Raw genomic sequence first — 22,008 nt, 5'->3', positions numbered from 1 at the left:
TCCGGAGGAGGAGGTGTTTGGCGGGTCTCTGGGTCTCAGAGCTATTGTATGGGGCTCCAGGTGGTGGCTCAGAGGAGGGGCTGCATAGCCAGGCGATTAGGTGCAGAGCAGGGTCCCAGGACCAGCTTCTTGCTGGAACAGCAGCACAGAGACACGCCTAGGGGCGGAGCGAAGTTTCCAGGACTGCGGGCAGAGTCTCAGGAGAAGCAGCCTAAGGAGACTCGTCTGCGAAGGGTGAGGCTCCCAGGCCCAGGAGGTAGGTCTGGGCCCCTGGGAAAGTTGCAGAGGAAGACAGCCCAGCCCAGGCGGTAGTTATAGATTGAGGGGAACCTCTAGGAGGGGAACTGACCAGCGAGACGGGAAAACCAGAGACACAGGCTCAAACAGGCCTTGCCTCAGCCTGCAGCCTAGTTCCCCTTTGGGTGACCATTGGTCAACAAGTGGAGTCACCTCTGCCCACTAGCAGGGAATATACGCCACCTGAGGGTCACCAACCCTAGAGAGGCAGCTTCTTCATGGAGCTCCACATTATCAACTTCCTCCAAGACTTCAGGCTACTGAAGGATAAGAGGGGATATACTAGCAATCTTCAGGGACATTATAAGTCGATAGAGGAAATCTGCAATATCTTAATGACCCACTGATTCCTGAACAATATGAGAAAACAAGGGAAGAAAATGCCCCAAACGAATCTAGATGTTACATCAATAAAATCCAATGACAGCATGGCAGAAGAAATGACAGAAAGGGAGTTCAGAATGTACATAATTAAAATGATCAGGGAAGCAAACGATGAGATGAAAGAGCAAATGCAGGCATTGAATGATGAGATGAAAGAGCAAATGCAGGCACTGAATGATCACACCAATCAACAGTTAACAGAGCAAATTCAGGAAGCAAAAGAACATTTCAATAAAGAGTTAGAGATATTGAAAAAAAAAAAAACAGAAATCCTTGAAATGAAGGAAACAATAAACCAAATTAAGAACTCCATAGAAAGCATAACCAATAGGATAGAACACCTGGAAGACAGAACCTCAGATATTGAAGACAAAATATTTAACCTCGAAAACAAAGTTGAACAAACAGAGAAGATAGTAAGAAATCATGAACAGAATCTGCAAGAACTATGGGATATCATGAAAAGGCCAAATTTGAGAATTATTGGGATTGAGGAAGGCTTAGAGAAACAAACCAAAGGAATGAACAATCTAGTCAATGAAATAATATCAGAAAATTTCCCAAATCTGAAGAATGAAATGGAAAATCAAGTCCAAGAGGCTTATAGGACTCCAAATACACAAAATTACAACAGACCCACACCAAGGCACATTATAATGAAAATACCTAACATACAAAATAAAGACAGAATTTTAAAGGCTGTGAGAGAAAAGAACCAAATTACATTCGGGGGAAACCAATACAGATATCAGCAGATTTTTCAATCCAGACCCTAAAAGCTAGAAGGGCCTGGAACAACATTTTTCAAGCTCTGAAAGAAAATGGATGCCAACCAAGAATCTTATACCCAGCAAAACTTACCTTCAAATTTGACGATGAAATAAAATCCTTCCATGATAAACAAAAGGTAAAAGAATTTACAAAAAGAAAGCCAGCATTACAGAACATTCTCAGCAAAATATTTCATGAGGAAGAGATAAAAAACAAAGAAACAAATCAGCAAAGGGAGGAATTATCCTAAAGGAACTGTCAAATAAAGGAGGAACCAAGATGTGTCAAAAAATAAATAAATAAATAAATAAAATTTTAAATATGAACCAAATGACTGGGAATACAAATCATATCTCAATAATAACCCTGAATGTTAATGGCCTGAATTCATCAATCAAAAGACATAGACTGGCGGATTGGATTAAAAAGAAAGATCCAACAATATGTTGCCTGCAAGAGACTCACCTCATAGAAAGAGATACCCATAGACTAAAGGTGAAAGGATGGGGAAAAACATACCATGCACATGGACTCAGCAAAAAAGCTGGAGTATCCATCCTCATTTCAGATAATGTGGACTTCAAGCCAATGTTAGTCAGAAGGGATAAAGAAGGACATTTCATACTGCTTAAGGGAAGCATAAATCAGCAAGATATAACAATCATAAACATCTATGCCCCAAACAGTGCCTCATCCATGTATGTTAAACAAATCCTTCTCAATTTTAGAAACCAAATAGACCATAACACAATAATACTAGGTGATTTTAACACGCCTCTCTCACCACTGGACAGATCTTCCAAACAAAAATTGAACAAAGAAACCATAGATCACAATAATACAATCAATAATTTAGACTTAACATTTATAGAATATACCATCCAACCAAGAGCGAATACACTTTCTTCTCAGCAGCACATGGATCCTTCTCTAAAATAGACCATATATTATGCCACAAAGTTAATGTCAGCAAATACAAGAAGATAGAGACACTACCTTGTATTCTATCAGATCATAATGGATTGAAGTTAGAAATAAATGAAAGAGTAAAAAACAGAAATTACTCCAACACCTGGAGATTAAACAATATGCTATTATATGATGAATGGATAACAGAAGTAAATTAAAAAATTCTTAGAGGGAAATGAGAACAAAGAAACATCATATCAAAATCTCTGGGACACTATGAAAGCAGTACTTAGAGGAAAATTTATTTCATGGAGCACATTTAATAAAAGAAGTAAAACTCAACAAATAAACGACCTAACACTACAGCTCAAAGTCCTAGAAAAAGAAGAACAGACCAACACCAAAAGTAGTAGAAGACAGGAAGTAGTTAAACTCAGAGCTGAAATCAACGAAATTGAAACAAAAGAAACAATACAAAAAATTGACAAAATAAATAGTTGGTTCTTCGAAAAAATAAACAAAATTGATAAACCTTTAGCCACACTAACAAAGAGAAGACGAGAGAAAACCCAAATCACTAAAATTTGGAATGAACAAGGAAATATCACAACAGACACGACTGAAATACAAAACATAATTAGAAGCTATTTTGAAAATCTATACTCCAACAAAATAGAAAATTTTGAAGACATCAACAGGTTTCTAGAGACATATGAATTGCCTAAACTGAACGAGGAGGACATACACAATTTAAATAGACCAATTTCAAGTAATGAAATAGAAGAAGTCATCAAAAGCCTACCAACAAAGAAAAGTCCAGGACCAGATGGGTTCTCAGCCGAGTTCTACAAAACCTTTAAAGAAGAGCTCATTCCAATACTTCTCCAAGTATTCTAGAAAATAGAAGAGGAGGGAACCCTCCCAAACTCATTCTATGAAGCCAATATTACCCTGATACCTAAACCAGACAGAGACACATCGAGGAAAGAAAATTTCAGACCAATATCCTTAATGAACATCGACGCAAAAATTCTCAACAAAATTTTAGCAAATCGCATACAAAAACATATTAAAAAGATAGTGCACCATGATCAAGTGGGTTTCATCCCAGGGATGCAAGGTTGGTTCAACATCAGGAAATCAATAAATGTAATTCACCATATTAATAGACTTAAAGTCAAGAATCACATGATTATTTCAATAGATGCAGAGAAAGCATTTGATAAAATACAGCACCCCTTCATGCTCAAAACACTAGAAAAAATAGGGATATAGGGAACATTCCTTAACATTGTAAAGGCCATCTACGCTAAGCCCATGGCTAGTATCATTCTAAATGGTGAAAAACTGAAAGCATTCCCCCTAAAAACTGGAACAAGGCAGGGATGCCCTCTTTCACCACTTCTTTTCCATATCGTCCTTGAAACTCTAGCCAGAGCAATTAGACAGACCAAAGAAATTAAAGGGATACGAATAGGAAAAGAAGAACTCAAACTATCCCTATTTGCTGATGATACGATTGTATACTTAGAGGAACCAGGAAATTCCACCAGAAAACTTTTAAATCTCATAAGTGAATTCAGTAAAGTAGCGGGATATATGATCAATGCACATAAACCTAAGGCATTTTTATACATAAGCGATGAATCTTCAGAAAGAGAAATTAGGAAAACTACCCCATTCACAATAGCTTCGAAAAAAATAAAATACTTGGGAATCAATCTCACAAAAGAGGTGAAAGACCTCTACAATGAGAACTACAGAACACTAAAGAAAGAAATTAAAGAAAACCTTAGAAGATGGAAAGATCTCCCATGTTCTTGGATAGGAAGAATTAATATTGTCAAAATGGTCATACTACCAAAAGTTCTATACAGATTTAATGCAATTCCAATTAAAATTCCAATGATGTACCTTACAGAAATAGAGCAAGAAATTATAAAATTCATCTGGAAGAATAAAAAACCTAGAATAGCTAAAGCAATCCTTGGCAGAAAGAGTGAAGCAGGGGGTATCGCAATACCAGATCTTCAACTCTACTACAAAGCAATAGTAACAAAAACAGCATGGTATTGGTACCAAAATAGAAAGGTGGGTCAATGGTACAGAATAGAGGACATGGACACAAACCCAAATAAATACAATTTTCTCATACTAGACAAAGGGGCCAAAAATATGCAATGGAGAAAAGATAGCCTCTTCAACAAATGGTGCTGGGAGAATTGGAAATCCATATGCAACAGAATGAAACTAAACCTATATCTCTCACCATGCACAAAACTAAACTCAAAATGGATTAAGGATCTCGGAATCAGACCAGAGACCTTGCATCTTATAGAAGAAAAAGTAGGTCCAGAGCTTCAACATGTCGGCTTAGGACCAGACTTCCTCAACAGGACTCCCATAGCACAAGAAATAAAAGCAAGAATCAATAACTGGGATAGATTCAAACTAAAAAGCTTTCTCTCAGCAAAGGAAACTATCAGCAATGCGAAGAAAGAGCCTACAGAGTGGGAGAAAATCTTTGCCAATCATACTTCAGATAGAGCACTAATCTCCAGAATCTATAAAGAACTCAAAAAACTCTACACCAAGAATGCAAATAATCCAATCGACAAATGGGCTAAGGAAATGAATAGACACTTCACAGAAAAAGATCTACAAGCAATCAACAAACATATGGAAAAATGTTCCACATCTCTAGTAATAAGAGAAATGCAAATCAAAACCACCCTAAGATTCCATCTCACCCCAATTAGAATGGCGATTATCAAGAATACAAGCAACAACAGGTGTTGGCGAGGATGTGGGGAGAAAGGTACACTCATACATTGCTGGTGGGGCTTCAAATTAGTGCAGCCACTCTGGAAAGCAGTGTGGAGACTCCTTAGAAAACTTGGAATGGAACCACCATTTGACCCAGCTATCCCACTCCTTGGCCTATACCCAAAGGACTTAAAATCAGCATATTACAGAGATACAGCCACATCAATGTTCATAGCTGCTCAATTCACAATAGCCAGATTGTGGAACCAACCTAGATGTCCTTCAATTGATGAATGGATAAAGAAAATGTGGTATATATATACAATGGAATATTACTCAGCCATAAAGAATGATAAAATTATGGCATTTGCAGGCAAATGGATGAAACTGGAGAATATCATGCTAAGTGAGATAAGCCAATCTCAAAAAACCAAAGGACGAATGATATCGCTAATAAGTGGATGATGACACATAATGGGGGGTGGGAGGGGTTAGTGTTAGGGTTAGAGTTAGGGTTAGGGAGTGGGGCAAGAATGGAGGAAGGAAGGACTGTATAGAGGGAAAAGAGGGGTGGGAGGGGTGGGGGAGAAGGGAAAAAATAACAGAATGAATCAAACAACATTACCGTATGTAAATTTATGATTACACAAATGGTATGCCTTTACGCCATGTACAGAGAGAGAAACAACATGTATCCCATTTGTTTACAATTAAAAAAAAAAAAGATTACAAACCTACCACATACAAGCTATGTGAGACAGTGGGGAAATTGCTTATATGAGGTTTAGAAGAAATTTTTTTAATTGTTTGTTTTAAGCACACAAACGTACACTTGTGCACACGCCCCTGATTTCGGTTGAACTGCAGTACATGTACATGGTATATTTCTCTATTTAGTTGAGTGTTTACATATTTTCCTGTGCTACAGCTTGTAGTTCTTACTACATAGAATTTGTACCTGTTTTTAAAATTCATCCCTAAGTATTTTATTTATGTATTTTCTTTGTTACCAGGGATTGAACCCAGAGCTGCCAACCACTGAGCCACATCCCCAGTACATACTTTATTTAGAGCAGGGTCTCACTGAGTTGCTTAGGGCCTCACTAAGTTGCTAAGGCTGGCTTTGAACTCTGGATTGTCAAGTTATTTCCATGTCCAGCGTGGGCAAGGGAAAGGGTTTCTGTCGGATGAGGGATGAGCCGGCTGTAGATTAATCAGTAAGAAACTTATTTAATAGAATAACCACAGGAAACAATTATCTTTTCTAAATCAAATGGGGTGTGACAGATTGAGCCATGCTAAGATCTGACTCTAACAAAGATGGGGAGCCCACCTTCCCTTTATGATAGTCGTACAGGGAAAGGGGGACCAGGAGGAGCTGCTTCAGTGAGCAACAGGACAGGGATGGAGTTAAGGAAGCCATTCGCACTAGTGGGTCAACCCAGCAGGACTAGCATATTCCGGGAGGTGAGTCACTCTGCACGGAAGCCAGCAATTATTTTATTTTTGAAAATGTTACATATTATTATTTTTGAAAATGTTACATATTATGTTATTTTATATTATGTTATTTCTATTGTTCAACTAAATATTCAAATCAAAATGCAGATATTGTCAGACTAACTTAAAAAGCTAGACATATTATATTTTGTCTGGATACAAAATGTGCAAAACATTAAAAATAAAGAAAAGAAGTGTTTCCAGTGGGGGAAAAAAACTACCTAATTTTAATTATACTGCAATGCAACAGTACTTTAAACAGCATGGTATTTGAATTAAAATAGACATGTAACTCTCTGTTTCTGGCTGTCCTATCCTGAGCTGCTTTCCTCTGCTCTACTCTTCCACATTCTTCCTTGCTGATTTAAATCTGTATCCTTTTACTAATAAACCACAAGTGAGTTCTTTTCAGCACATCGCTGCACCTGAGGTTGATCTTGGGGACCCTCTGAAAGCCTCAAATAAATTCTCAAGATCAGTTTGTTGCATCAATGTTAATTTCTTGGTTCCCTAACTATACCATGGTTAAAGTTTGAGGAAGCTCAGGGAAGGGTATATGAGAACTCTGTAATATTTTTTGCAAATTTCTCAACATCTAGAGTTATTTCAAAATTAAAAATTAAAAACAAGGAAGACAATTAGATTATTATCATTAAAGCTAGGTGTTGGGTACATGTGGGTTCCTTGTGTTGTTCTATTCACTTTTCTACAGGTTTGAAATATTTCATAATAAAATAAAAAGAACTAAATCTTTTTTTTTTTTTTTTTACCCTAGATAATGCAATAGACTGACACAACAAATCAAAATTATCCCATTCAAAACCTACAAAGCAGGGCCCAAGCTGATGAAGAAATAATTGAAAAGAAGGAGCTTACAAAGATGTGGAAGCAATAAGAGAGATCGATGAAGCAATTTTCCATGGGGAGAGAGTGTGCAAATCCTTGGCAGAGGCCAGATTGAAGCCAGGACTTTCATCTCCAAGAACTGGGATAAAGGCCACCTAACCTGAAGTCATCACCCTGTGTGGAAACCACTGCCAATAGTAATAGGGACTGCCACAGTCCTACAGTCCCAGCAGGACCTTAAAGCTTGGGTCACAGGGCCTGCCTCCTCCAGCAGACACAAGCTTGATGCTACTTGGGGAATACAGGAGGGAAATGTGAGCCCCTTAGGTGCACAGACACCCCAAACACAGACAGGGGAGGCTGAGGTCCAGGACGGAGGAAAACTGCCCAGAGTGCCAAAGCTCAGACATCCTGTCAGGACAAGAGTGCCAGTCTTTCTTTCTCAATCTTGCCCAAATGGGTCAATAATTAATCCTTTTCCTCAGGGACCTGGTTCAAATTCCAGCTCTATTAATTTGTCAGGAATCTAGCTATTGTACGAACTGGGGCTGAGGACATCACCTATCTGAGACTGGTTCCTTACTGGCAAAATGGGGAACTGCACCCTACTTTCTGGGGTTTGGTTTGGTTTGGTTTTAAGAGGAGGACAATTTTATTTTGACTCATGGATTCAGAGGTTTCAGTCCACAGATGGCCTAGTCCATTGCTCTGGGCCCAAGGTGAGGCAGGTATCAGGGTAGAAGAGCCCAGCAGGGGAAATCTGCTTATGTCAAGGTGGGGCCTGGAAGCAGAGAGAGGGAGGGAGGGAGAAAGGGCCACAGGGAAGAGGCATCCTTCCAGGACACGTGCTCTTGACCCACCTCCTCCAGCCATGCCACACCTGCCTATGGTTACCCATTTTGGTCCGTCCATTCAAACTAGGATGGACCAATTAGGTGGAAGTTCTCATAATCTCAGTGTAAGAAAACCCACAAAAACCACGCCAGACACGGGAAATCACATAAGAGGGTTTATTAAGCAAACAGAGTGTCTTACCTGCAGACATGAGTACTGAAATGAGATTAGTACAAGATAAATGTTGCAGAATCTGGAACATGCCAATGAATATCCTCACCAGGGGGTGGAAGAACTGAGAAGTTGTTCCCATAACAAGGCCTAGCAAAGGCTGGAGAGGACAAGGCCTTTATTTGAGAACTTTAACATTGTCCAGGTTATCAGGAATGTAAACACAACATTTAGTAGAGATCTCTATACTTCTGTTACTTAGGGCTAGATAATCATCCTAGCAAATATAGATTAAGCCTACCTGTGTAGCTTAGGAAGGTCTGTAGGCCTTAAACTGACTAAAAATTTCTGACTCTGGCAGTTTCTCTTGATAGTTATCAGGCACGTTTGCCTAAGAATCTCTCTTTTGTAGCTTTTAGTCTTTATTCTAGTGGACTAACACAAGTGTACATCTTAAGTTACATTTAACTATTATTTCTTTTAAATGTCCAAGAATGGCTATATTTTGGTTTTATCTGTTTTTCTAGGTGTTTAAAATCAAGCTGGTCAAAGTAACCTGTTCCTGTCTGTTAAAGAGTCAGCTGAGTTCCCACAGGGGTCACTCATAGAGAACTTGAGAGCCTTAGCTTTAGTGCTGTCCATTAGGCAATGTCTCCTCGATGAGGTGGCTTCCCTTGAAAGCACCAGGGATGTCTCCCTTTTTCCTTGACACTCCTCTGCAGCAGGTGTACTGAGTGGCTTTTCATCCTCTAGTGGCCTCATCAATCTCCTTGATCAGGAGGTTGTGTGACCCAGTTTCAAACCTCCTTAGAGAAGTCCTCTTGTTCCCTGGATTCAGGCTGACTGAGGGCAAGACCCATTATGGACTTTTCTTGACCTCTGTATTTAATCTCAATCTCTAAGTTTGATCTTAACCATCAAGCACGCCAGTCTCATCAGTCATAAAGCAAGAGTACTGAGCTTTAACTTCAATATCTATAACTTTACAGTTATTTACCCCCTTTTATCTAAATGGGGTCTACATTATCTGTCCTATAGGTGATGGCTTACTATTTATTTCAAGTTAATCTATGGTGTACTTCTGCAAAATATTAATCAGGCAACAGTTAGAGTTTACAAGGAAAATACAAAATAGAATCACCAACAGTAAAACATTCAGTTTGTGCAATAGCTATCTTGAATTTTGACTGAGTTATTCTTTATATCCCCTGTTTGAGATCACAGTAATCGTTACAACAAACATCAAACTTTTGAACACAATTTTAAATGAGTTAAAGTCTGGTTTACTTTGAAGCCATTCTAAAGTGCAACATTATTCTTTGTTTTCAGGAAAGTTAGAGACTAGGACATTAACGTAGGAGCTCTGTGTAGCTCTCAATGAAGTCCACCGTCCAAAGTTACTGTAAGGTGGGCGGGAACCAGAGAAGGGAGCTGATGAAGCACTGGTTATCTAGCAAAAGAATTCCTTCCTGCCCAAGAGCTGTGTGCCTGAGATCAATGTCAGAGCTGATAGGACTCCTGTACAGAGCCTCCCCAGGGAAGGTACTGCCACAGCAGTTAGGCACCTTGTGCCCCTGCCCAGGAGCACTCCCAAGCATCAGGTGTGCCACAGTCATGAGATCAGAGACCCCAATCTCAATCACTGTTGTCCCATTTTTGCTACTGCATATTACATCCTTTCTTAAATGTCATTTAAAGAAGTTTACATATATTGACTCCTGAGTCTATATGAACATTAGTTAACACAATTTAACATTTAATCTAAATCATGAATTAAAGAAAGGCTGAAAGAGCTTTTAACTTTCCTTTTGTGTGGCAAAGGGTCAAAATGCTTTCACGATATTAACCTTTAAGCAAATCAGGCTTTCACTAACATTTAGAAATACATTTACATTTAAATTTATTTTATCTCAGTGTAACAAATTTTACATATACCCTATTGATGACAGGTCCTATAATAGAACATTAAATGATGAGCTTAAAATTACCATTACAGACAAGTTTAATTTGGAGAATAGCAGCTTGATAAATTTTCTGCTTTAAAGGCTTGTATGTCTGGAAAATATGAACACATTTAATATACAAAGAATAATGTTTTTAAGTATGTTACTCCATGGAATAACTGTAAATTAATCAGATGTCTCTAACAAACACGTTTGAGTAATCCCATACATGTCAACTCTAATTCACTCATCTTTTTGTAAAAAAAAAAAAAAAAAACAAGATATCAAACAAGTGCAAAAAACCCAAGATATCAGACAAGTGTACCAACAGTATTTTCCATCTCTTTCCTGTTGAAGAAAAGTCCTAGAAAAATTGATGTTAGACATTTTATAAACATCAACATTTTATTAGTTTGACCACCTGGAGACTTGTGAGTTAATTTTAAAGACATTTTACTTCTATTAGTTTACCCAATTTAAATTGAACCTTTTTAAATCACACGAATTAAAAGTATTTGGATCCATTTTTTTTTAATTTTAATTTTTATGTGTGCTTATATTTAACACAAAAGCAAAGGCCTTGTAATATATATCTCCATTGCAATGTAACGGATGTTCAAAAATAACTCTAGAGTTGGATAAAAAGAACTGATCAAAAATCATTAACCTAGGTATATAGGATCAAAATTGTGAACTCAAAAATATAGCATTTAAGAAAAACAAAAGTCCTAGAAGAAAAATGATAATGGCCATTAATTATAGCATGAGGAAATGGGAAAGAGAAGGGTGAGAAGGAGAAGGGCAGAGAGAAGAGGTAAAAGGGAGAGATAAAGTGTTGTGTTGCAGCCCTGGAGAAATTTTACATGGACACTTTTTTTCCTTGGATTTGAGACTGGTCTCCCACTGAGCATTTTGGCTTCCTCCATTTACATTTCAATGTAAACCTTGACTGAGATCTGGATCTGAAAGGGGCTAAAATGTTCTAGCAGAAACTTGATGCCTAGGGCATTTTAACCCTTTTCAGGTTTGAATGCAGGAAAATTGTGAAACAATATCTTCCACTGCTTGTGGGGAATGGGGCTGCTATATCATACTCCTTACTGGGACATGCCACTGATGGTTGGACTGGTTACTCCCTCCACAGTAGTGTATGTGGGACCTCATGGTAGGAGGACTAGGTGGGCTGGGCCAGGAAATGGAAGCAGAAACAGCTAAGTCGAAGTTCGAGGAGGAGGAGGGATTAAGAGGGGAAGAAGAAGGAGGCTTTTGAGTTTGCAGGAAGAGCATAGAAGCACAAGAAAGAAGAGACTTGAAGATAAGGAATCCCTTTCCATCTGCCCGCTTGTTCATGGAAGCTGTGTGCCATTACACGGCCATTTTGGATTGACTATCTAAAGGGTTCTGTGGCCAAATATCCTTAAGTTTTGATGAACGGTCAGGTGAAGGGTTCCCAGGTGTGAATCTGCCAGAATGGAGGACCCAGATCCCATGGTGGAGACTGAAACAGCGGAGTCTGTGACCAGGGCGTCCTGAGGCCAGAGTATCCACTGGAGACGAGAAGGCAGCACATAGATGGTGTCGTCACACAAGCATCAATGTGGGGCCAGGCAAAAGCCAAGAAGGGTTGAGGACCTGATGTCAGGGTTTTTGAGTATGAGCGCGTGAGCACGAGATGAGCCTCAACCCTGAGAGAGAATCTCCACCATAAATCAGGAATCCACCCAGCAGATAAGACCAAGGTGGCCAGCTGTAACTATTGTGACTGGGGGTTGTGGCTGGGGCTTTCCCCACTCCTCAGCTGCCTTGAGGGTCCCGGATAAATCGGCCTAGGGGAAGCGGTCTAGAGGACTCACCAATCTGAAGTCCAGTGATGGATGCAGAGCAGAGCATCTGGGCAGAATGGAAGGTAAGGCTATGTCCAGGGGGCACTGGGGCATTGGATGGGGTTCCACTTGCCTAAGAGGCAGTGGAAGGACCCATCCCAAGTCACGGCACCAATGTAAGAAAACCCACGAAAACCACGCCGGACATGGGAAATCACATAAGAGGGTTTATTAAGCAAACAGAGTGTCTCCCCGCAGGGTAAGAGAAAAAAATGAGAGGAAAAGAAAGGGCACGCGCTAGAGAGAGTGGAAAAGCAAGGAGGAGAAAGAAAGCAAGTGAGTAGGAGAGAGAAAAGATGGCGGGGTAGCTACCCTTAAGCAGTTGAATTCCGCTGAGCTAACAGGGGACCAATAATGGAGAAGGATACTTGCAAGCTGACTGATGAACCAATAGCTGGCTAGCATGTTCACAGACTGACAAGTGGTTGAGAGGCGGGGCAAAAGGCTGCACCGGAAAGGGCAGGGAGAGCAGCTTTCAGACTGACAAGCTAGGTTGTGATGCAACAGAAAGGGTGGGGAGCAGCTTTGTACTACACTCAGAAATTCACCTCTAAACATTCCTGCATTAAGACTGGGACTTGTGGAGGACATATCATATCCAAACTGTAACAAAGACCAAAAGAGAAAATAGGGAAAAGGGTATAAATAGGGCCTGTCCAGAAAAAAGGATTGCCAATGTACAATAAAAGTTTGAAGAGACATACAGCCTCACTCATAACTTACATAAATGACTAAAAAAAAAATGAAATTGTTTTCTATCTGTTGTAGATGGCATAAAAGGTCATAGGGAAACTGGAAAATGCAAATGATTTTGCTAGTATAATGGTACATTGGTTTAGCTGAAAAATCTGACGACATCCAGCATATTTAAGCATTTCTATTTCTTGGTGTATATTAGAGATCATCTTAGTTTTGCATTGTAGGGGTCCATAAATAAGCACAAGCAGAATTGCTGGGGTGCAAGGCCTAACATTTTTTAACTTACTAGACAGTCACATTCTCCAAAGAGTCATATCAATTTAACATTCCATGGGAAGTGTATGAGAATTCTATCTCTGCTCCTCACTCATACCCAGTAACATCAAGATTTAAAATCTTGCTGACATGTGGGAATCTTACTTGAATTTCCTTTTCCTCATTGATATCATAGTTTATTATCTTTTCATATGTTTGTATTAGCCATTAGGTTTCCTCTTGACAGAATTATTTGTTAACATCTTTTGCCACTTTTTCTATTGGTTCATTTTCTTTGACTTGTGGGAGTTCTTAAGATATTTTTCATAGTAATCTTTTGTCAGTTAGATGCACTGTAGTATTTCTTCCCAATCTGTGGTGCATTTTTTTTTTTTTACCTTTATTGAAGACCTTCTTTGTCATACACTGGTTTAAAACTTTAATGTAGTCAAATGTATCCATTTTGTTGTCCTTTTTAGTTATACATGATAGTAGAGTGTATTTTGACATATCATACACACATGGAGTATAACTTACTCTAATTAGGATCCCATTCTTGTGGTTGGACATGATGTGGAGTTTCACTGGTCGTGTGTTCATGTATGAACACAGGAAACCAATGTCCCATTCATTCTACTGTCTTTCCTTCTCCCATCCCCCTCCCTTCCCTTAGTTCCCCTTTGTCTAATCCAGTGAACTTCTCCCCCCGCCCCCCACTCCCACCCAACTTATTGTGAGTTCCTTCCAGGGTTTTAAGAGTGGAAGTGTGGGACCTTCTGAGCATCCCATCCCACCCAGCACCGTGCCCAACAAACTACAAGTGTTCCACAAGGATCCATCCGGGAAACCTGGGGCAAGTACGTGAATACTAATGCTCACCATAAAGCAAGCCAAATTTTATAGCAGACATGGAGAGAGAGAAAGAAAAAAAAAATCATTCGTCTTACAGAGCAACCCTTTCACACAAGGACGACCTGCGGGGGAGACTGTTAAGCTGCTGAGGCGATCAGCTTGAGTTCCTGATGGCAGGAGAGAGGAAGCCATCAGGACAGATCAGGGGTTTCACTTTGGAGACACAGCTGGGGTACACAGTTCTTAGTACAAGTACTTTCAGAGGAATCCCCAGCTTTGAGACTGGAGGGGGCTGCAAGCTCCCAAGCAGCCCCTGCGCCTGGCACCCAGGGCAGGTACATGTCACAGCCACCCAGGGGCACGGGGGCGGGGACTCAGAAGGCCGGGGACTCAGAAGGCCGGGAGCCAGTGCCAGAGCCTCCGGGCTGTGTTCTCCTCAGGGGGAGGAGAAAGGGGCTGAGTCGCTCACCTTTGTCTTTAAAAGGCTCAGATCTGCAGCCAGCCTCCAGTGCAGACCCGAGACAGAGGTGAGTCAGGGACCCAGGGCAAGGCAGGAAAGGACTGGGAGACCCCGAGGAGGGGCCAGCCCCACAATAAGCCTGGGCAGCTCCTGGCGACTGGGAGCACCGCCTTCTTTCTTTCACACCTACTCAGCAGGCACTCCTGCCGGCAGGCTCTGGCTCCACGCTGCCAGAGCATGAACTTGACAAGATTCCTGCTCACTTCCATGAGGGCAGGGTGGCCACAGACAGGGATACACAAGAACGACTGACAGGTCAGAAGGTGGTCGGTAAACAGAAAAGACACAAAGCAGAGTGGGGACAGGAAAAGGTGCCAGGGGGCTTGGGATCTTAAAGAGGGTGGTCAGGTGGGCCTCTCTGCGAGGTGACATTAAGGTAAAATAGAGGGAGCCATGGTGACACCTGAAGACAGGGTGTTCTGGTCAGAGGTGTAAGAAAAATGTGGCTCAGCTCGGGTCCCAAGGCAGCTCAGACCCTTAAATCCAGGGGAGCAGGCACTCTGGGGTGCCCGGTCTGAGTCACGGTCCAGCGACAGCATCCAGAAAGCCACTCCGGACATGGGAACTCACACCAGAGATTTTATTAGACGGACAACCAGAGCGTCTGCTCCTGGGGCTGGGAAAGAAAGAAAGAGAGAGAGAATGGTGCAGGAGCTTCTCCTAAGTAGTGGAATTTCATGGGCTAACAAGGGACCAGTGACTGAGAAGGGGACTTGCAGGCTGACTAGTGGACCGACATCTAGCTAGGATGTGCACAGACTGACGATCCAGGATGTGAGATGGGAGGGGGAGAAGTGGCTTCTGCATAAAGGGCGGGGGGCAGCTTTATATTATAAGGGGTACGGCCCTGGCAAAGGCTGACGGGAGGGAGAGTTCTGGAGAGGTGGGAGACAGCCAGGAGGCAGGGGGATTTGGAGTGAGGGCAGAGGAGAGGTGGAATAGGAAGGGAGGAGCTGGGCTGGGTGGCTTTGCAGGAATCCCAGAGGCGGCCGATGGAGACTCCTTGGGCATACTAGGCTGCTTCTCAGCACCCACAGCCCTGCTCCAGGAGGCCTGCATAAGAATCCCACTTGCTGGGCTGGGGATATAACTCAGTGGTAGAATGTTTGCCTAGCATGCACAAAGCCCTGGGTTCCATCCCCAGCACTGCTGATAATAATGATGATAATAATAATGATAATAATGCAGTCACATGCACACCTGTAACCCCAGCAATTTGGGAGGCTGAGGCAGGAAGGTGGCAAGTTCAAAGTCAGTCTCAGCAACTCAGTGAGACCCCCATCTCAATACAAAAAATAAAAAGGGCTGGGGATGTAGCTCCGTGCAAAAAGCATCCCTGGGTTCAATCCAGGGATGAACTCAAAAAACTTAAATTAAAAAAAGAAAAAGAAAAAAAGAATCCCACTCGCTACCTCTGGTTATGAGTTGACAAAGTCGCTTTCTTTCTGAGGCCCCTGCCTTCTTTATGAAATGGTAGCAACCATAACCCATTCTAGGGTTGAGGGGAGGGATACAGGGAACCCAAAGTGGGGCAACCTGCAGGAAAGGTTCACGGCTTACCTCCCGTGAGCCAGGCCTGGGGACCCAAACAAATGCAGCGCACCTCACCCTGCCCTATGGCCCAATGCTCACTGCCTTGGGACCGGGACACGTGAGTAAATAGGAACTTGTCCCCAATACCAATAACTGCCCGTAGAGATTCAGTTCTCCCAGGGCTTTATAGAGTTGAGGTCCCTGGAGTTGGAACTCGCTAGGAATACCAGGAAGCTGAACCTTGCCCAGAGGGACCATCAGGGGCAAAGGGCAGAAGAGTGAGAGGAAGCCCCAGATGGGGAGGTAACTTGATGCAGGAGAGGGACAAGTGGGGTGGGAGGCAGATGGACGTGACAGGGACTCCATTCCACAAGCAGGGAGAAACATAAGGTGACTTGCACTTAAGAGCTCACCTGGGCCAGGTGTGATGGCACCCACCTGTAATCCCATGGTTTGGGAGGCTGAGGCAGGAGGATCACAAGTTTGAGGTCTAAGCAACTTAGTGAGGCCCTAAGCAACTTAGTGAGACCCTGTTTCTAAATAAAATACAAAAAAGGGTGGGGGATGTGGCTCAGTGGTTAAGCATCCTTGGGTTCAATGCCCTAGTCCCCTCCGCAAAAAAAAGACACAGAGGCCAGGAAAGATGTGATGGTGGCTGGGTGGTAGCCAAGGAGCAGTGGGATACAAGCAACTTGGGAAGTAGGATGGACTATACCTGGTGGTTGCCTCACTGTAGAGGAATGGAAGCTTCTAAGAGCCCAAGGGTTTGGCATGAAGGAGGCAGGGCCCACCCTGGCCATGGGAGACTTGCTGGGGTTCCAGGGGAACACTTCCCAGGCAGAGGGCAAGCTTCCTCCCCGCAGCATCGCAGTACCCTTCAGAGCCCAAGAAATGGGGTTGAATGAGCCTGGAACTTGGGAACAGGTGATTGGAACCACAAAGTCCCACAGTGAGTTCCCAGGGTGCATGGATGATGAACATGCTTTGTGGTCAGATCCCATCGATTCCTGGTCACCTCCAGCAGTGTCACTAGGGGCCACTTCTAACCTAAGATTATTTTGTTCGAGTGACCATCACCAGCTCTTCATGAGGATGTTGCTCATTACCAAGCCACAGAGGATGGAGCAGGAGCTTTGTAGTCAAAACCTGTATGAACCTCAGAGTGCAGCAGGACCCCGGGACTTGTTGACATGCAGCCTTAGGTGATTCCTCTTGTACCCAGGTTCTTGGAGTCACCTGACACCCTGAACAGGCCTTCAGAGCAGCCAGGCCAGAAGTGTCTCTCCTCCGACGGCAGAGGAGGATGGGTAGCCCAGTGCACCGAGTGTCCTTGGGAGACACCTGGAGCAGGCGAGAGCACCCTGACATAGAAAGTGAGAGGCGTGTGCGGTCCTTCAACGTGGAACGACTCACCAACATCCTGGACAGAGGTGCCCAGAACACTGTGCTCCGGAGGGAAGTTGGTGAGAGGAGGCTGGGAATGGAGTACCTGCTTTGTACCCTGCTTTGCTTTGCTCTCTTTTCTTTTCTACTTTATCAGGATTACTCTGTTTTTTCATTAGTGCATAATATTTATACCCATGTGCTTTCCTGAGAGAATGGGATAGTAGTCAAAGTCCTGTCTGTACATAACACATTTGCACTCAGGCCTGGTGGCACATGCCTGTGGCTTGGGAGGCTGAGGCAGGAGGATCATGAGTTCAAAGCCAGCCTCAGCAACTTAGCAAGATCCTGAGCAACTCAGCGAGACCCTGTCTCTAAATAAAATATCAAAAAAGGGCTAGGGATGTGGCTCAGTGGTTGAGTGTCCCTGGGTTCAATCCCCAGTACCCCCGCCCAAAAAAAATTAAAGGCAAATTTGCCCTTGAAATGCCATTGTCAGAGTCATTCCTTTGGATTGTGAAGGCCCTACCAACACGCCAGTATTCCCTGAGCCCATCTAACTGACAGAAGAGTCCCAGGCAGGGGAGACCTGAAAGCTAGTCCTAATTCTGCCACTGCCTTGCTTTTGTGACCTTGGACAGGTCATAGTTCCCACCTATGGGCCTCAGTTTTCTCATCTGTAAAGTAGTAAGTGACTTCCTTTCCAGATCCATGAGGCAAGTGGGTGGAACAATCCGATGCCAGAAACTTCACCAAGTCCCTAAGCCCTCTTTCTCCATCCCTTGCAGAGAGCATCATCCATAAGAACCCAGTGTTCAGCCTTAAGAACAATTATTTCATGACCCAGAATGAGCGTTATGAGAACGCCCTGCGGAAGAGATTCCACATACAGATGATAGCACAGCGCCTGGGCTGGCTGCCAGATGGTAGTGAACTGACCTACGCTTACAGGTGCTCTCCCCTGGTGCGGCCTCACCAGAGAGGACTCTACCTGGGGTCACGTGTAAACCTCCCAGCCCCGTGAGCCTTTTTCCCCAACAAAGGCAGTACTTACTGGGAAACCAGGATTCCAGGTGTCCCTTCCCTCTTGCGCCCTGGCTGAGGGTACCTGGGCCCCTGTCTTCGATAGGCTACTGAACCACAACGTCTCTACCCCACAGGGCCCTTTCTGGAGACGTGGCCTTATCTTTAAGTGGTGTCTTCATGAATGCCCTCAGGAGCCTGGGTTCAGAGGAACAGATTGCTAAATGGAGCCCACTCTGCAAAAACTTCCAGATCATCACAACATATGCCCAGACAGAACTGGGACATGGTGAGCCAGGGGTTGTGCACTGTAGGACCACAGAGGGCCCCTTGCATCTCATAGATTTGCATATTTAATTTGAAAACACTCCAGCAGATGGCAGTCAAGGGTCTTGAGGAAGGAGTGGCTTTTTCTAATTTGTATACCTGTATTATATGAACTATCAGCCGGACAAGTCATTCCTTTTAGAAGCATCAGCACCCACCTCTGTGCGTCCCCACACAGCCCACAGATGAATGGGGAAAACACCTGCAAGTACAGAGGGAGCCGGCCCTCCTCCACTCTGGCTGGTTCCTCAGGGTCCAGGCCCGCCCAGAGGCTGCTCCCCAGGTAAGAACCCCACCTTGGCTGAATGTCTGACTCCCCTCCTTGGTCCCAAGGGACATATCTTCAAGGCCTGGAGACCGAAGCCACCTATGACACAGCCACCCAGGAGTTTGTGATACACAGCCCTACCATGACTGCCGCCAAGTGGTGGTCTGGGGACAGTGAGTATCCATCCTCCCCTGCCCTGTCCCTTCCCAAGGAGAACAAAGTCAGAGGGCAGAGCGGCACTGGCTTTGATGTCCAGAAGACTGCAGGCTGATTTCCTCTCCTAAGCTGGTCACCTTGGGAGAGTCAATTCACCTCCCTGAAGTAGCGGGGCTGCTAAGACTTTCATTAGCGAGCAGCTGACAGGCTCCTGGGGGACTTTAAGTAGACGAGACAAGGTCACACACGCACACACTGCCCCCGCCCCATGGGTGTGCATGTACACAACACACATGCACACTTGGCCTAGCCCCAGTTGCTCTGTCTCCTGAGTTGATGATTAAGCTTGTCCCCAGTCTGAGCACAGGCCCTGTGAGGACAGTTAGGGGGAAAAACACCCTCCCTGCCCCTGCCCCTGCCCCTGCCCCTGCCCCTGCCCCAGACACTGTGTGCTACCCTGTGCTACCACCAGCTCGAATCAGATGGCCACCAGGTGGCTGCCATGCCCAGCATCTCAGAGGTTGATCTGTCAAGCTCTAAGGGTCCCACCAAGGCCCCCTTCCTTGAGCTTGAGAATTCAGCTCTGAGGACATATCTGTAGCATTTGGGGACTCAGACAGTAAATGCCTGGAGTGGAAAATGAATAAAACAAATGCCGGGAGTTCAACTAAAGCAGAAAAATGGCAAAGGTGAGAGAGACGAGCAGAGGGGCGACAGAGCAAGAGAATGAACAAGATCAAAACCACAGAGAAGAAACCTGCCTTTAAGATTGGGCAGACCACCTGGTGTGATGGCACATGCCTTTAATCCCAGTGGCTGTGGGGGCTGAGGCAAGAGGATCTTGAGCTCAAAGCCAGCCTCAGCAACTCGGGCCCTAGGCAACTGAGTGAGACCCTGTCTCTAAATAAAATACATGAAAGGGGCCGGGGATATGGCTCAGTGGAAAGATGCCCCTGAGTTCAATCCCTGGTACCAAAAAAAAAAAAAAAAAAAAAAAAAATATATATATATATATATATATATATATAAACACATATTTATATAATATTATATAAAATATATTTTTATTTTATATAATATTATATGTGTTTATATATATATATATTTCCCCCCCCTCAGGCAGACCAGGGTTCAAATTCCAGCCCCCGGCCCCAGCCAGTGACTTTTGGCATGTCACTCTGCTCTCTGAGCCTCAGTTTCCTTATCTTGGAAAATGAGACTCATGGTACCTGCCCTGTAAGAACTAGAAAACTTCAGTACAGGGTCAGATGCCACCTGGATTTTGATAAGCATCTGTATTCATTATTATGAGGTTGATGACAGAGGGAGCCATTAATAATTTTTTTGTGGGGGGATAGCAAGATTTTATTAAGAGCTCATTCATTTCAGTTCTTCTGTCAAGTCACTGCTAGTCCTGTTTGGTTCTCTGGGGACAAATCTTCTCTATTATCAATGACTTTTTGAGGCCTCAGAGATGTCCATGAGCAACCCAAGCCCAGGAGGATAAGCTGGAGGACAGCAATGTCCAGGTCTCCCTGTGATGGGCTGCTCATCTTTCTGCCCTCAGTGGGACGGTCGGCCACCCATGCCCTGGTCTTGGCCCAGCTGATCTGCTCAGGAGCCCGGCGGGGAATGCACGCCTTCATCGTGCCCATCCGGAGCCTCCAGGACCACACCCCGCTGCCAGGTAACCCCATACTGCTCCCTCCAGGACCCCTTCCAGAAGGAGTTCCCATCAAGCTTCCCTTGTCCCCAGGGCCCAAGAAATCTATGGGAGAAGCTGGGACTGCTCTCCCTTGGTCCAGGAGGGGTCCAGTTGGACAGACCTGGTACTGACTGGCGGGGTGACCCTGAGCAAAATTCAGCATCTGTCTGACCTCAGCTTGCTTACCTGCAACGTGGGCACCATAACCCCAGGGTCACAGGCTGCTGTGAGTTGGAATGGGAACGTGGTACCTGGCACATAGCACACACTGAAATGACGGACATTCTCATCTCTGTCCCCCTCTAGGAATCACTGTTGGGGACATTGGGCCAAAGATGGACTTGGAAAATGTAGACAATGGCTTCCTGCTTCTAGACCATGTGCGGGTCCCCAGGGAGAACATGTTGAGTCGCTTTGCACAGGTCGGGGGCCAGGGAGGCTGTGGACCTGTACTACCTAGGCAGGGGACCTGCATTTTGCACTTGCTGTCACTGGGTCTGGGTCCTCCTCCCTAGAACTGTTTAGGCCACGATCCCCCAGAGAGACTCTGTTGTCCCACAGACTGGGGTAAAGCCCCAGCTTAGAAAGAGCGTGATCTTGGGCAAGTCACTTTGCCTCTCTGAGCCTCGGACTCCTCATGTGGAAATGCTGTCCACACTGGGTGGCAGAGCCATCATGGAGTGGGGTGGCAAGGCAACCCCAGGGAAAGAAGAAAAGGGGCCCAGAGTGATGTGCTAATATTTTCCCACAGTGAGGCCTGGACACAACTAACCAGAGTGCTGACAGAGACCTGGAGGTCCCCGCTTTGTCAGGCTTTGCCCCTTTAGTTGTGGATCATGGGGAGGCCAAGGGTGTCCCCACAGAGCAGCCATACACGGGGCACATGGGGAAGTGGCTAGTTAGGAACAAGCAGGGAAACGTTTCTGTATCTCAATGATCATTGTGGTCCAGATGGCCAGGAGCACCATGGTACTCAAGGGGTG

General features: G+C 44.1%; 1 protein-coding gene across 2 annotated transcripts in view; it reads left to right on the top strand.

The window, feature by feature from the left end:
• Positions 1-17,386: 17,386 nt before the first annotated feature.
• Positions 17,387-22,008, top strand: part of Acox2 (acyl-CoA oxidase 2) — a 28,114-nt gene continuing 23,492 nt past the window's right edge. Inside the window, exons 1-6 of one of the 2 annotated variants that reach the window (XM_047532498.1) lie at positions 17,387-17,593; positions 18,335-18,497; positions 18,707-18,858; positions 19,230-19,337; positions 20,888-21,007; positions 21,332-21,447. In XM_047532498.1, the coding sequence (XP_047388454.1) occupies positions 17,467-17,593; positions 18,335-18,497; positions 18,707-18,858; positions 19,230-19,337; positions 20,888-21,007; positions 21,332-21,447 (786 nt within the window). In that variant the 5' untranslated portion in view covers positions 17,387-17,466. Of the gene's footprint in view, positions 17,627-18,334; positions 18,498-18,706; positions 18,859-19,229; positions 19,338-20,887; positions 21,008-21,331; positions 21,448-22,008 lie in introns of both variants that reach the window. The other variant, XM_047532497.1, reaches the window with a different exon arrangement.

Source organism: Sciurus carolinensis, chromosome 17, assembly GCF_902686445.1.
Source record: "Sciurus carolinensis chromosome 17, mSciCar1.2, whole genome shotgun sequence".
Taxonomy (NCBI): Eukaryota; Metazoa; Chordata; class Mammalia; order Rodentia; family Sciuridae; genus Sciurus; species Sciurus carolinensis.
Note: the sequence above shows the minus strand (reverse complement) of the source record. Positions and strands in the feature narration are given on the sequence as shown.